This window comes from Prionailurus bengalensis, chromosome B4, assembly GCF_016509475.1.
Source record: "Prionailurus bengalensis isolate Pbe53 chromosome B4, Fcat_Pben_1.1_paternal_pri, whole genome shotgun sequence".
NCBI classification, from domain to species: domain Eukaryota; kingdom Metazoa; phylum Chordata; class Mammalia; order Carnivora; family Felidae; genus Prionailurus; species Prionailurus bengalensis.
This window is the reverse complement of record NC_057358.1, coordinates 116,461,658-116,475,179: the sequence shown is the minus strand read 5'-3', so window position 1 is coordinate 116,475,179 and position 13,522 is coordinate 116,461,658. Positions and strand designations below refer to the sequence as shown.

The 13,522-nt window shown below is 38.8% G+C and overlaps 2 protein-coding genes across 6 annotated transcripts in view; one reads left to right on the top strand and one right to left on the bottom strand.

The window, feature by feature from the left end:
- The window catches only part of VEZT (vezatin, adherens junctions transmembrane protein), a 65,887-nt gene extending 62,804 nt beyond the window's left edge, over positions 1-3,083 (bottom strand). For 3 of the 5 annotated variants that reach the window (XM_043562166.1, XM_043562164.1, XM_043562165.1), the window contains exon 1: positions 2,890-3,030. In XM_043562166.1, the coding sequence (XP_043418101.1) occupies positions 2,890-2,925 (36 nt within the window). In that variant the 5' untranslated portion in view covers positions 2,926-3,030. Of the gene's footprint in view, positions 1-2,889 lie in introns of all 5 variants that reach the window. The other 2 variants (XM_043562159.1, XM_043562160.1) reach the window with 2 other exon arrangements.
- A 182-nt stretch (positions 3,084-3,265) lies between these two features.
- The window catches only part of FGD6 (FYVE, RhoGEF and PH domain containing 6), a 115,826-nt gene continuing 105,569 nt past the window's right edge, over positions 3,266-13,522 (top strand). Inside the window, exons 1-2 of the mRNA XM_043562158.1 lie at positions 3,266-3,564; positions 8,958-11,364. Coding sequence (XP_043418093.1) covers positions 3,549-3,564; positions 8,958-11,364 — 2,423 coding nt within the window. The 5' untranslated portion in view covers positions 3,266-3,548. The remainder of the gene's footprint in view (positions 3,565-8,957; positions 11,365-13,522) is intronic.

Genomic DNA, 13,522 nt, shown 5'->3' with positions numbered 1-13,522 from the left:
GTGGTTCAGTTGGTTGAGCATCCAACTCTTGATCTTTGCTCAGGTCATGATCTCATGGTTCCTGAGTTCGAGACTTGCCATGGGCTGACAGTGTGGAGCCTGCTTGGAATTCTCTCCCTTTCTCTCTGCCCCAACTTAAAATAAGAATAGTAATAATAATAAAGAAATACGTTCAACAAAACATACATACTAAGCAGCACTATTCATAATAGTCCCGATTGGATGCTACTCAAAGACCATGAACAGTAAGATGGATTAAAAAGCTGTCATACATTCACATGGAATACTATGGAGAAATAACAAATGCTCGCATGACAATATGGATGAATCTAACAAAACCAGAAAGAAAAAAAGTTAGCCAAAAAAGAGATATACAAATAGAATTGCACAGTGTATAAACTATAAAAATAGACAAAATTAAGTTCGTTATTCCAAGTCTGAATAATGGTTATATCTGAAGTGGGCAGAACTGACAAAGGAAATAAGAGGTAGCTTCTGGTGTGATGGTGATGTTCAGTTTCTTGATCTGGCTGCTGCTGCTTACATTGGTGTATCCAACATGTTAAAATTCATCAATCTGCACACACTTATGATTTGTACACTTTCCTCATTACTATTATGCTACAGAAAAGATTAATGTACATGACAAAAGGCAAGTCAATTAAACAGCAAACTGGAAGAAATTTTCTACAATTTCTTACAAGGTCTAAGTAACATATGAAGAACTCATGCAAGTCAATTTTTAAGAAGCTAGCATCCAATAGGAAAATGGACAAAAAAATACAAAAAGAAACAGGCAAGTAAAGAAATAAAAATGGTTCCAATAAATGCATAAAATATACACTAGAACAATGGAATGCTATTTTTCCTATCAAATTATCAAAGATTAAAAGAAACTAAGAAGGCTGTTGCTGAGGATTTGGTGAAATCAATGCTCTTATTCCTAATGGAAACATAAATTAGTATAACCTTTCTATATAAGTCTTAAAAAATTGTCATATCCTTTGACCCATTAGTTTCACCTCTAGAAATTATTCTAAGGAAAAATCAGAGTTGCAGTTAAAGATGGAATCATATCAGTGTTGATACAATGGTTATTTTGAAACAATATAATTATCCAATAAGGGGAAAATGGTTATATTATGATAAACATGCATGCAGGGATATTATGTTATTAACAATATTTTCAAAGAGTAATGAATAGTTAGACTCATGATAAATTTAAGTGAAAAATACATTCAGAATTCTACGTATGATACATTTTGCTTTAAAAAATATCACACATTAAACATACATTTGCATAAAAAAAGTCTGTAAGAACACAATACTATAACGTTAATAGGGGCCATCTTTGGCTGGTAGATTAACAGATAATTTTAATTTTGTGGTTTATTTTCTATAGTGAAATGTTCTTTGGGCATTCATTACTATTATATTCAGAAATCTAAGAAAATAGGGTAAAAAAAAATAACATCCACCCAGTTTTCTTTACCCTAGAAATCTGAGCAACCTACATTTTTGTCTCTTCTTCAGCTCCCACATTCAATCTGTAACTGCTTCCTTGATTTTACCTTAGAATTATCTGTCCAAGCCATTATTCCATCATTTTTTCTCTCATTTCCAAAATTCAAACACTTGTCTTCCCTAATGAGCTCCTCCAATCCACTCCTCATTTTGATAAAATGGCCCTATCTTTCACTACTGCTACATTCTAGTCACATGAAGCCACTTTATATAGCGACCCTCCCACTCATGCCCCTAAAAAAATCCACACCAGGTACTTTCACACCTCCTAACCTTGGCATATTCAGTTCTTTCCCGGTAATGCATTTTCTCCTTTCGATCTGTCTAATCCGATTCATAGCTCAAGATTTATCTCCGGTATCATTTACTGGGTGTAGCTTCTCTGAGGCCACAAGAATAGACTCCTGTTTCCAAATCAATCCTCCAACGACAGTTTATACATATTTCAACATTTATCATTCTGCACTTAGTGCCTCGCTTTCTCACTGTATGGAATAGGCCATTTCTTTTTAAAAATTTCTTACAATCTATTTGGATAAGTGAACATAAAGCATACATATTTGCAATATATCTATAACGGGTGTGAATTTTCTCCTGCATCTGATAGATAAGTGGCAACAAAATACTCGCCATAGTGTGTGTGTGTGTGTGTGTGTGTGTGTGTGTGTGTGTGTGTGTGCGCGCGCGCGCGCGCGTGTGTGTTTCATTCAAGATGGCAGAGAACGTCTTAAAATAGTCCCACACAAAAGCACTCACACCCAGAGCCTCGAGTCAGAAGAACGGGCTACACCTAGCGCAACAGCAAAGGACAAAAGAATTAGACCTAGATGTTGATATGCCTCGGTCCTAAATACTCGCAGTAGGTCCCACACATAGATTTTAAAACGTGTTAGAAAACGGGCACCTGCTGCCTTCATTACGAGGGCCACGCCTCGACCGTGAAAGATGACCTGAGGCACTTCTGGATACTGACCCAAAAGATCGAGGACGAAAAAGGGGGAGGCTAAGTTGTATTCAGGAGTATCCAAAAGGCACGATAGGACCCCGCCCCGCTCGGGCAGAGTACGCCCGCGAGCATATCCATCCCCCGGGAAGGAACAAGCAGGGGGCGCCTGTCCACCGGCGTAGCAACGGAGCCCCAGCTGGGAATTCTGGGCGGGCCTGAGGCCGAGGCTGCCGCGGCAAGGGTGCCTGGGGCTACACCTGTCAGGCTGCCACCAACACTAGGCCCAGAAATCGCCGAGATTCGAGGACCTAGGCTGGCAGGAGCGTCACCCAATCCGTTGTCCCGGGATCGGCCCTTCGCCTTCCCCCCTGTCCGTCTCAAACAAAGGCAATCCACATCCACCGCCATTTTCCCCTTACCTCAAAAACCACCTCTTCGTCAAAGTCCGGTGTCATCCTTCTCCGCCATGCCACCCGCCTCAGCACGATGGGAAATGAAGGCGGGAGAACAGGCGGCACCACGGCGTCTGCTACCGACTGTCCCGTCTGTCCAGAAAACTACAATTCCCAGAATGCTTTGCAGCGCACGCCCCCTCTCAGGGCCACTTATTGGAGCAAAGGATGAGCGTGTGGGTGGGAGGGGCAGGAGCGGGAGGAAGCCTGAGCCCACTGATTGGAGGAGGTTGGAGCTATTGTCCGCCTTTTACGGCTGCGACGAGCAGGGGGCGCCTGAAGTACAGATTTTTTTTTTTTTTTTCTGGAGCTGGAGTGGGGCGCGCGCCGGCGAAGCCGCGGTGAGCCCTGCTCGTGCCCGTGCCTGGCAGTCCTCCCCGAGCTCTGCTGGGAGGCGCTCGTGCTCGCCTGCCCGCCGCCTGCGGCTCGCGCCCGGGAGCGCCGCTGGGTCCCTGGAGCTGGTCGCGTCCTTTGTGCGGCGCTCTGCTTGCGCCGCGGGACCTTCGGACGGAATGCGGCCCCTGGCAGAAGCTTTTCTCTTCTTGAAGAGAACTCTTGAAACAATGGACTGTAAAAGGAGCATGGATTGAGGGGGGCTAACGGGGAAGCGAGCTGCACAGGGAATCATGACTTCTGCCGCGGGTAAGTGACGGCGCTCGCGCTGCCGCTGGAAAGTTTCTAGCGAGCGCTGCTAGTCTCGGGCTCTGGAGCAACTTTCTCCTCACGGGTGGATTAACGGTGTTCCCCTTGCCTTTCCCGAGGGCTCTGGCAAATACGGAGCAGACGGCGTGTGCTGCGGAATATTTTCGACCCTTCCTAACCAGAGGGGCTGGTTAGAAATCGTGTCTCTCTTGGGATCTCCCTTGAAACGGAGACCCGCATTGGGAGCTCTGCGCCAGGTGAATCACTAAATGTGAAGAGGGAAACATCTGCTCGTGTGTCCCAAAGTTTGGGCGACTTTGGCTTCGCGTGTGAAAATAGTTTAGATTCCCATGTTAAGAAATCAGTTATTCTAGGAAAGGGCTGTGTTCCCTGAGTGTTGAACTCAGCCACCGCTCTGAGTCGCTTTGAACCCAGTACCAACTGGAAACCCTGACCCTTATTAGATGCGGAGGTTTAGACATTGTGACTCCTCTCCTGGTGGTTTTTCCTGTTACCTGAGAAGCAGAGGAGTAGAATTGTCGATAGCAATGGTTTCCTCACCTCACCCAGTTTTTATGGGTTTTTTTTCTGTTTCTACCTGGTTAGTCGAAGCCTTATTTTCTGTCTGCCTCCCATAGTCCTTTCTCTTCATCCAGATGACAAAGCCTGTAATTTACCTTTGTGTGAATTTTGAGCATTTCTTGGCGTTGTGTTTCTAAACAGTCTTAAGGGACAGTTCTTATTTTCCAACATGATTAGTAAAGTAATTGCTAATTACTGTTAAAAGCGCTTTAAAAAAAAAGCACTTTATAAGACTATAGGTTAATTTTTAAACCAGAACTTAATAATGCATTAAGTATTGCGGATTTTTCTTTATGCTTTTGCCCATGTTTAAAGAAATACGCTTCATTAAGAATTTTGTAGTACAATAGTGTTAGGCTTCCCCTCAAAGCTGCTTCTAAAATCAGCACTTAAGTATGATCAATTTTTCTTTGCTTTTCATGGCATTTGTTTTAAATTTCTGCAACTTGAAGCTGTCAAACAGCACTCTCAATGTTCTGATTTGTATTATTTTAAAATCATAGATATATTGGAGTGTTGCATTGCTAGGTGTAATCAGATTACAGCTAACCAGGTAAAAAGTTAGCCAATAGGATAAGAAAGCAAGGAGCGAAGTATTCCTGAACCTATTGCAGATCTTTCCTATTTAATGTTACATGTATGTATAAGAGATATGTTATCATACACTGTGAAAGGTTTATAAACTCTTTTCGTTACCAAGGGGAGACTTTCTACGTACTTGAGGTGAACTATTTTCATCTTAAATTTCTGTACCTCACCTTTTAATTTTTATTACTGACCCAGTCCACTTAAATTTAAAATGTTTAGAAATTTAAAAGTCTTGCCAGCCATTTTAGCTCTCACCTCCTTTGGAGTTTCAAACACATTTAAAATATTCATACCTTAAATGTATTGTTTTCAATTCTAGTCCTAACAGTTTATAATGAACAGGTCCAGGAGCATTTAAGTAAGTAAATCTGATTCAGGGCTCAGTCTGGAAGTTTGATTCTTTCATTTGAATTACCCTAGAATAATGCAAGCTACTTTTATATTTTATCAACTTTACAGTTAATCCACAGACATTTTTGTGGTGTTTAAAAGATCGCTTCCTGTGTTTAGCTGAGTTACTTGGTTTTTACCATGGCTTGCTGAGAACATTAACTATCTTTTTGTCTGTTAAGATTTTTTATTCTTTATCATGTCTAAATGGAGAATATGGAAGAGAACTGGGGTTTTGTTTCCATTCTTATAAAATTATGTGTTTATCATTTTGGTAAGCTCTTTATGATGCTTTTTGGTACAATAATCAAATTAATTAAAACATTAAGAGTGTTATTTGCAGTTGGGAGAGGGGGTGTTTGTTTACATTAAATCTAATCTGATGTATTTGGGATGGTTTGGCTTCATTTTTTAAAAATAAGATAAATGTAGAACATCTAAGTTATATGTATCCTGAAGAAGAGCTTTCTTCGTTTTTCTGCATCTGTGAAAGAGTAGGCCCGTAATAGAGACTTTAGAATTATTCTAGTCAGTATATGAAAAGGGAGAGATAATTATCAGTGTATATTTTGTATCTTTTAAAACATATACAGCCTCATTAATGTGCTTTGCCTTTGGGCTGGCCAATAGCTAAGAAGGTGTGCACATGTGAACCACAGCCATCTGTGTCTAACGGATGACGCGTATGTTTGTAATAGTAAAATGGTACTAGTGCTTTACTTTCTTACCTTATTTTTCCCTGAAGCCAAACAGCTGTGTAAATAAAAGATTTGCTGCTTTGCTCTACACTTTTGGGTCTAAATGTTGTTACAGTATTAAGATCCAAAGGTGCTGGGTTCATTTCCAAACATCATGCACTTATTTCAAGAGTGACATAGGAGCAGGCCATAATGACTTGTTATTTTTTGAGTTGTGTTTCTTTCGAGATAGAGCCACTAAATAATAATAATAATAATAATAATAATAATATAAATTAAATAAATGTAGTTTAATAAATAATTTAATTTAATAAATTTAATAAATTAAAAGGATTTTGGATATTGCTATACCAGTGACTTAAATATTTGCTCTTACTAATGATTAATAACTCATTTAATAATCCTACTGAAGTTGATTCCTGCTAACTTTTCAGAATATTATTCTACATTTAAATGGATATTGATTTTTTTTTTTTTTAAAAGAAATTGTCTGTTACTGAGACCTATTGAAGGGTATGTATGTGGCAGCTTTGACTATTCCCAGGCTCTATTTTCAGGACAGGGGATAGAGCATTATGTCAAAATGCCTCCTCTCTTGGAGCTTGCCTTCTAATGGTGAAGACTGACAAAGTCCTACTGAAGAAATATCATATAAAGATAAGGGACTAGAGAATATAAGGATTCTCCTGAAGCAAGGATCACAGAAGTTATAATCTCAGAATCATATAGGCTTTAGAAATCTGTTCAAATCCCTCATTTACAAGTAAGGAAACTGAGGCAACCAGATCTTCACAAAGGCACAGAATTAGGTTAGCCAGCTGAGTTATGTTAATCTGCTTCCTCCAATACATAGTTAACAGTGGTAAGCTAATGTTCACAGTCATCTATTTAATTCAGTGAGTGAGCATTGAAAGTGTTAGGTACATATGCTATGCTGTGTTTGTCGGGAATCAACCACCACTCATACGTATTTGCTTGAATTTCTACAAAACTAAGGGAGAACAGGTATTTATGGCCCTTGGATGCTGATATGTGTATAATATGCTGATATGCTGATAATGTGTATAAAGCACATTTAAAGAAAATAGTGAAATTGTTACCAAAGAGTAAAAAACAATTTAACTAAAAAGCAAAAATTGATTGGTTAGATGGCCCTGAAGCTTTTGACAGGCTATAAGATTCAGAAAGTAAAAGATTAGTTCGATGAGACTGGATTTTTGTTTTTTGGGTTTGTTTGGTTTTTTTTAGTTGTGGTAAAATACACATTATTTTCCATCTTTACCATTTCTAAGTGTATAGTCCAGTAGTGATAAATACCTTCGTGTTGCCGTGCAGCCAATCTCCAGAACTCTTTCCATCTTGCAAAACTGACTTTTTTTTTTTTAATTCCTTCAAAAATCCCAAAGATAAGATGTTTTAAGAATGGTTACAAAAATGAAATCAACATGACAGTTTGTCAGTTTTCATTATCTTGGGTAAGGTGGGAGGTTGGGAAGAGGCCTAGGGCAATCGTACTTTCCCTTAAGACTTAATAGGTCAAGAGTTTAATTTAATAGACTATTATAACAAGGTTTATCATTAGGTTTTGAATGGTTTTACAATTTTTTCTACTTAAAAGTAATAGCATGTGTATTAAATAGCTAAGTGAAATTGTGTAGCTTTGGGAATTTGTATTAAATTATTTTGGAAGTATTTTTTTTATCTTCTTTATTATGACATTATACCAGGAATTGAATGAGAGGGCATATGTCATTGTGTGACCTTGGTTTGGGAAAATGATTGGTAAAAGGAAGTAGAGCACCCTATTCTCTCCCTCTCTCTCTACCCACCCCCCACACTTTCTTGTCATCTCTTCCCAAGTGTTGTGACTAATTTCCTTTGTTGAAAAGAAAATCATCACTAAATGAAGTATCAAAGCCTCTGTGTATTCAAGTACTTAATGTCCAACAGATATTTGGAAAGATTTATGGTTTTTGTTTAGTAAATTAAGTTTTTGTTAAGCATTAGATCCTGTTGGAGGAACAAACATGCAGTGTAAGAAGTATAAGATAAAATATTTTTACTTTAGGTCTCCTTGGGGAAATGTGACTAGGTGATAAGAGATAGTTTAGGTGGAAAAACCTAAAGAACTTAAAAAAAAATACAGATATTCGGGCTCTGTATATCTTTATTTTATAGGTCTTTTGAGTGAGGCTTTTATTAGGTACCTTTAGGATAGGACCAGGTCTGTATAAACCTAGCATTGTATAATAGGTGTTTATTAAGTGCTTTTTATATAATGTCAAGGGAGGATTGCTACAATTGAAATTGTGGTCATCTTTTGTGTGTGTGTGTGGTTATCTTTTAAATATACTACAGTAGTCATTATTAATTAAGGGTACACAGTATATTCACATGTGGAACTTAAAATACACGTGTCCAGGCTGTATTCCCAGAATCTCTGATTGATTAGATGTGGTGTAGAACCTATACACATGACTTTTTAAAAAATAAAGCTCTGGGAAGGATTATAATGAAAATTCCCAATGACAATTTCTGTACAGAGAAATCCAACTTTAAAATGAATCGAATAATACAGAAGAATTACTTTTGTTTTTAAGTTCGGAAAATTTTTGATTCCTGTATTCCTTTTTAAGATAGTTTTGGAGTTCTAGTGGGGTAGAATCTTGAGAAAAAGCATTTATATAACTCTGGTATATCATTGAAGTTGAAGAATACTACTGCTTACTGAGAGGCAAACTTAAAGAGTTCTATCTACATGTAACTTAGGCAAATTCACTCACTTAGCACTCAGCAAATGAAGTACTTTTCTTCTATAAGGGTCCCAAAAGCAGAAGCCAATGATCTCATTTAGTGTCTACTGAAGATATGGTAATCTGTTCTAGAGTTAGAAGAAAAACTGTTTTGGACTTGATAAGAAATGTACACTCTATCCAAAGCTTTGTATATTGGAATTGAAGGACAATTTAAGGAATTTTCGAGAGTAACGTTGACTCTTTAACATAATCTGCCTAGCAAGATGTAAGTTCACCATTTTGTCAAAAAAAGTAAAAATGTTATCAAATTTAATCATTTATCATCTTTTGGGTTTTGTTTTTTGTTTTTGTCATCAAATTATTATTTTTTCCTTTCTAGAGATTAAGAAGCCACCAGTGGCCCCCAAGCCAAAGCTTGTGGTAGCAAATAATAAGCCTGCTCCACCTCCTGTTGCGCCTAAACCTGATATTGTGATTTCTAGTGTTCCACAGTCAACAAAGAAAACCAAACCAGCAATAGCCCCGAAACCAAAGGTTCTGAAAGGCTCACCTGTTAGAGACATTGGGCAGTCACCATCAAGGAAAATCATTGTGAACCTGCAAGAGCATAAACAGGAATTACCTAAAAATGCTGACAACTCTAATTGTAAAAATGTAGGGCATCAGAGCAGCGATTATATTTTACCAATGTGCTCCTGTAATTCTCAGTGTATCCATAAACTTGGGAATAGAGAACATGTGTGTGTAAAGCAGCTTATCTTAGAGCCCCTGGAAATGCATGAAAATTTAGAAAATAGTAAAATTGATGAGTCCTCTTCAGCTATAAAAGCAAGGAGTAAATGTGATTCTAACTTTGAAAAAATCAAGAGCCAGAATGCAGTAGTTTTAAAGGCAAACATCCTAGAAGAGAAGCTTAAAGATGTTTTAACACAACGAGCATCACCTTTTATTTCCCTACAGAAGCACAGCTCCACAGACAGCCCAGAAATGACTGATGGCTATAATTCCAACAGACAATTCAGAATTGAGTTTGCAGACCTGTCACCTTCCCTGTCCAGCCTTGAAAAAGTTCCTGATCATCACCACTGCCACTTACAGATTCCTAGTGATGAAACTTGTCAGCATAGCAGTGAAAAAAGCAATAGTTGCTTTCATTCATCTGAACAAGAAACTCTGGAAAATGATAAAAGAAGTACTTTTCCATCTTCAGATGGAGTTAGTAAGAAATCAGAAGTCAAAGATCTTGGTCCCTTAGAAATTCACTTAGTACCATATACCCCCAAATTTCCAACTCCCAAGCCCAGAAAGACACGGGCTGCTCGTCTGTTACGCCAAAAGTATATAGATGTTCCTAGTGAAAGTACTGAAGAACCAGAGAATTTAGACAGTAACCCTTCTTGTCCTTTAGAAGCTGGTTTGAAAAACAGTAAAATTGGTGTTCTTCATCAGAATGTTTTGTGTAACCAGGAACAGGTGGACAAAGTGAAACCAGGAAATAAAAGTGAATTGAATGTGGACTGCAACAGTGACAGACAAAATTTACTCAATCCACAGAAAGTTATGTGTCATGAAACATCTTCCTTTGAAAAAATAGAAACAGATTGTAATTTGAGTTCTGACACCAAGACGGTAGATGGTTCCAGTATGTCACTTGCTATGGACAAAGGGACCAGTTTTATAAGATGCAGTACTTTATCTATGAGCCTGCCTAAGCAACTAAAATTAACTTGCAATGAACATTTGCCTACTGCCTGTAACCTGGAAGCGTCTGCCCCTCAAATGCAAAAAGAATCTATAATAAAAGGTGAAAGTTCCTCACGAATTGTCCCCAAAAAACCTCAGAGACACAGCTTGCCTGCTGCAGGAGTACTTAAAAAAGCTGCCTCAGAGGAGCTGGTGGAGAAAATTTCTTATCCCTCAAATGAAGAAAACAATTCAGAGAAGGGTCTAGAAAGAAATCACCTTCGACATTTGTGTGCCCAAAACCATGGTATGTTGTCCTCCTTTGATATGACTAAACAGACTTCAGAAAAGCCAGTGTGGAAATTACCTCATCCTATTTTACCCTTTTCGGGGAACCCAGAATCCTTAAAATCTGTCACCATATCATCAAATAGTGAGCCTTCAACTGCCACGACTAAGCCTAGAGCGAAATCATTATCTGCTATGGATGTGGAGAGGTGCACTAAGCCTTGCAAAGACTCTCAAAAGAAGAACTCTTTAAAGAAGTTGCTGAACATGAAACTGTCCATCTGTTTCATGAAGAGTGACTTCCAGAAATTTTGGTTCAAGAATAGCCAAGTTGGAGACACAACCACAGGCAGCGGCAGCCTCTCAGGTGGGGAGCGGAAAGGGATTGAAAGTGATTGGCATGGCACGTTGGTAGAAGAAAAGAAAAGTAAGCCCGTCAAAGCATACTCTGCAGATAATTACAGCCTAGAATCCCAGAAGAAGAGGAAAAAGTCTCGGGGCCAGACCAATGCAGCTAATGGACCAAGATCTGAGTCTTTGGATGACCAAATGCTCTCCAGGGAGTCATCATCTCAGACACCTTGCAAATCTATTACAAGTGGCTATGCACCAGAGTATGAAAATATACGCCATTATGAGGAAATACCAGAGTATGAGAACTTGCCATTTATTATGGCCGTAGGGAAAACTCCCGAGTTAGAATGGCAAAATTCCAGAAGCATGGAGGACACCGATGCAAATGTGTATGAGGTAGAAGAGCCATATGAAGCTTCAGATGACCAGCTGCAACTTGAACCCAGACATCAGCATTCCAGGTAACACTTAGGTGCCAGACAGGCACTGCGCTTTAACTGAAATTAATCTGCAGCAACCCTGTGAGATGGGGAAAATCACTTGGTGAGAGAGTGGCTTAGTTAAGCATATATTAAGTTATTCCAAACTACAGTATTCTTTTATCATATAGCCAGAATAGATGTTTTCAATGCAAGCTTGAAGTAGTTGAGTTATTTTAGTAGCTGATTCAAAGAATTTGACCTAGTGGTAGTGTAGATAGTACAAGAGAGACCTAGAAGAGCGAGTTTGCAGGGCCTCCAAAGCACTAACTTAGAAGTCATAGCAGGAAACTAGGAGAGGAAATTGGCCAGTTCAGTGAGGTTTATTTGTTAGGTGTAGGAATCTGTAAAGTTTGAAATCCATGTGTTTGCCTATGGTGCCCTTGTCAGTTAAAACCTCTAAATTTGCAAAATTTCCTCTCTGATATTAGTTATTTTGCTTGTTGAGGACTAATTGCTGACTTCATATGGACATAGGAAAAATGCAGGAAGTGGAAAGGTACTATCCTTTCTTTCTCAGTTTTGTATGTGTACATGCTACCTCTGATATACCTACCTACTCCATCTATCTTATTAAAACCTTGACCATCTTTAATGGTCCAGCTCAGCAACCACTGGCTTCATGAAGCTTTTACAGACCTAGTAGCAAGTGTTTATTTCCTATTCTGATCTCCCTTTTATGCTGTGGTATCCTTACAGCCTTTCTCTGTGTGTTTTATGGTGTAATTATTTATTGGTATGTCTGATGTTCTGTTTTTAGTTTTAAGCTTCAAGAAGACTTTGAGTCATACCTTTTTATCCTTCATGAGGTCAACCAAGGGGCTGAGGAGGAATGAGTAGGTGTTGGTTGGATGATAAAATGAATAAAAAAGAGGCAAAAAAAAAAAAAAAAACCCAACCCACAACACAACCACTACAGCTGCTTTTTTTCTCTCTGTAGTCACAAAGAGGGGCCTTTGCATTGCATTTAAAGTGTTTTGTGTTTAACAAAAAGCACATAGACCCTTTTTGAAGTCTTCATGTTCTTATATTTAAACCTCAAGCCTTTGAATACTCAGATCTACAGTGGGACTTTTGTAGTAATGTTAACATATATGGCACGTAGTAGGGGCTTAAAGGATTATCAGGAGAATTGAATAAATAAAAATGTCAAGCAAAATCTTAGTGTACCAAGTAAAATTGTTCTAATTTCTTTTAGCTTACAGATGCTCTCCTAACATTTTTCTTTACTCATAAACCCTGTCCTTCCTCCTTTGACCCATGAAAGACTTAGCCTCCCTTGCCTAACTTTTCTCATAGCTGACTCCATTCTGTTTACAACTGTCTACTCTGAACGTTAGTACCTAGGCAAAAGCCTTTTCCTTGGCATAAATATTTTGACAGAGAATTGAAATTAAGTATCCCAACTTAAAAAAAAAAATGTATTCTCATGCTTGCTCTTCTGTCCATGGAACAGTTTTGTTGGTATTGCCCTCCTTTTAATATTCTTTTGTATAGTGAATAGTATGTCTGTGAGAAAGGAAAATTAATTTGGCTTCTTTATGGTATACTACTGTCCTTACCTAAGATGAAGTTTTTTTCTTGAAACTGGAGGTTTGGCCATCCCATTGGCCCTCAGGCTTAAATCTCAAGGATCTGTCATTATTGCTAACACCAGCTGTAAACTTCTGGAACTCAGCCTTTTTCTGCTGTTTCTTACGCAGTGCGCTTTGCTCTGGTGGTGGTGGGAAACGTGGTTGGAAGGGGTTAATGTACACAGCCAGCCTGTGCAGCTGGATGGCATTCTTAAGGAGGGTTCTTTCTCAAGGCCACAGGAAACTGAGGGCGGCTTTGGACAGGTTACAGGCTGTCAAGTAGGGCAGTCTGGTGAAGAGTGAGTGAGCTCTGCTTTTGAATTAGCTTTCCACAGAGATTTTTGTTTAGGCCTGGAGCAGGGAGCCAGGCTTGAGACTCTTGAAATGTGCCAGCTGAATCAAAAGCCTTCAGTCATAGGGTCAAACTAACAGCTTTTCCTGGGAGGTTGTACCTTTTGTAAACAACATTGAATAGACAGAGAAAGCAAAATCCAAGCCCTCATGAGGAGGATACCTGGACACCCTAAAATAAGATAAATGAGAAGTGGGACATACATTTCAAGTGA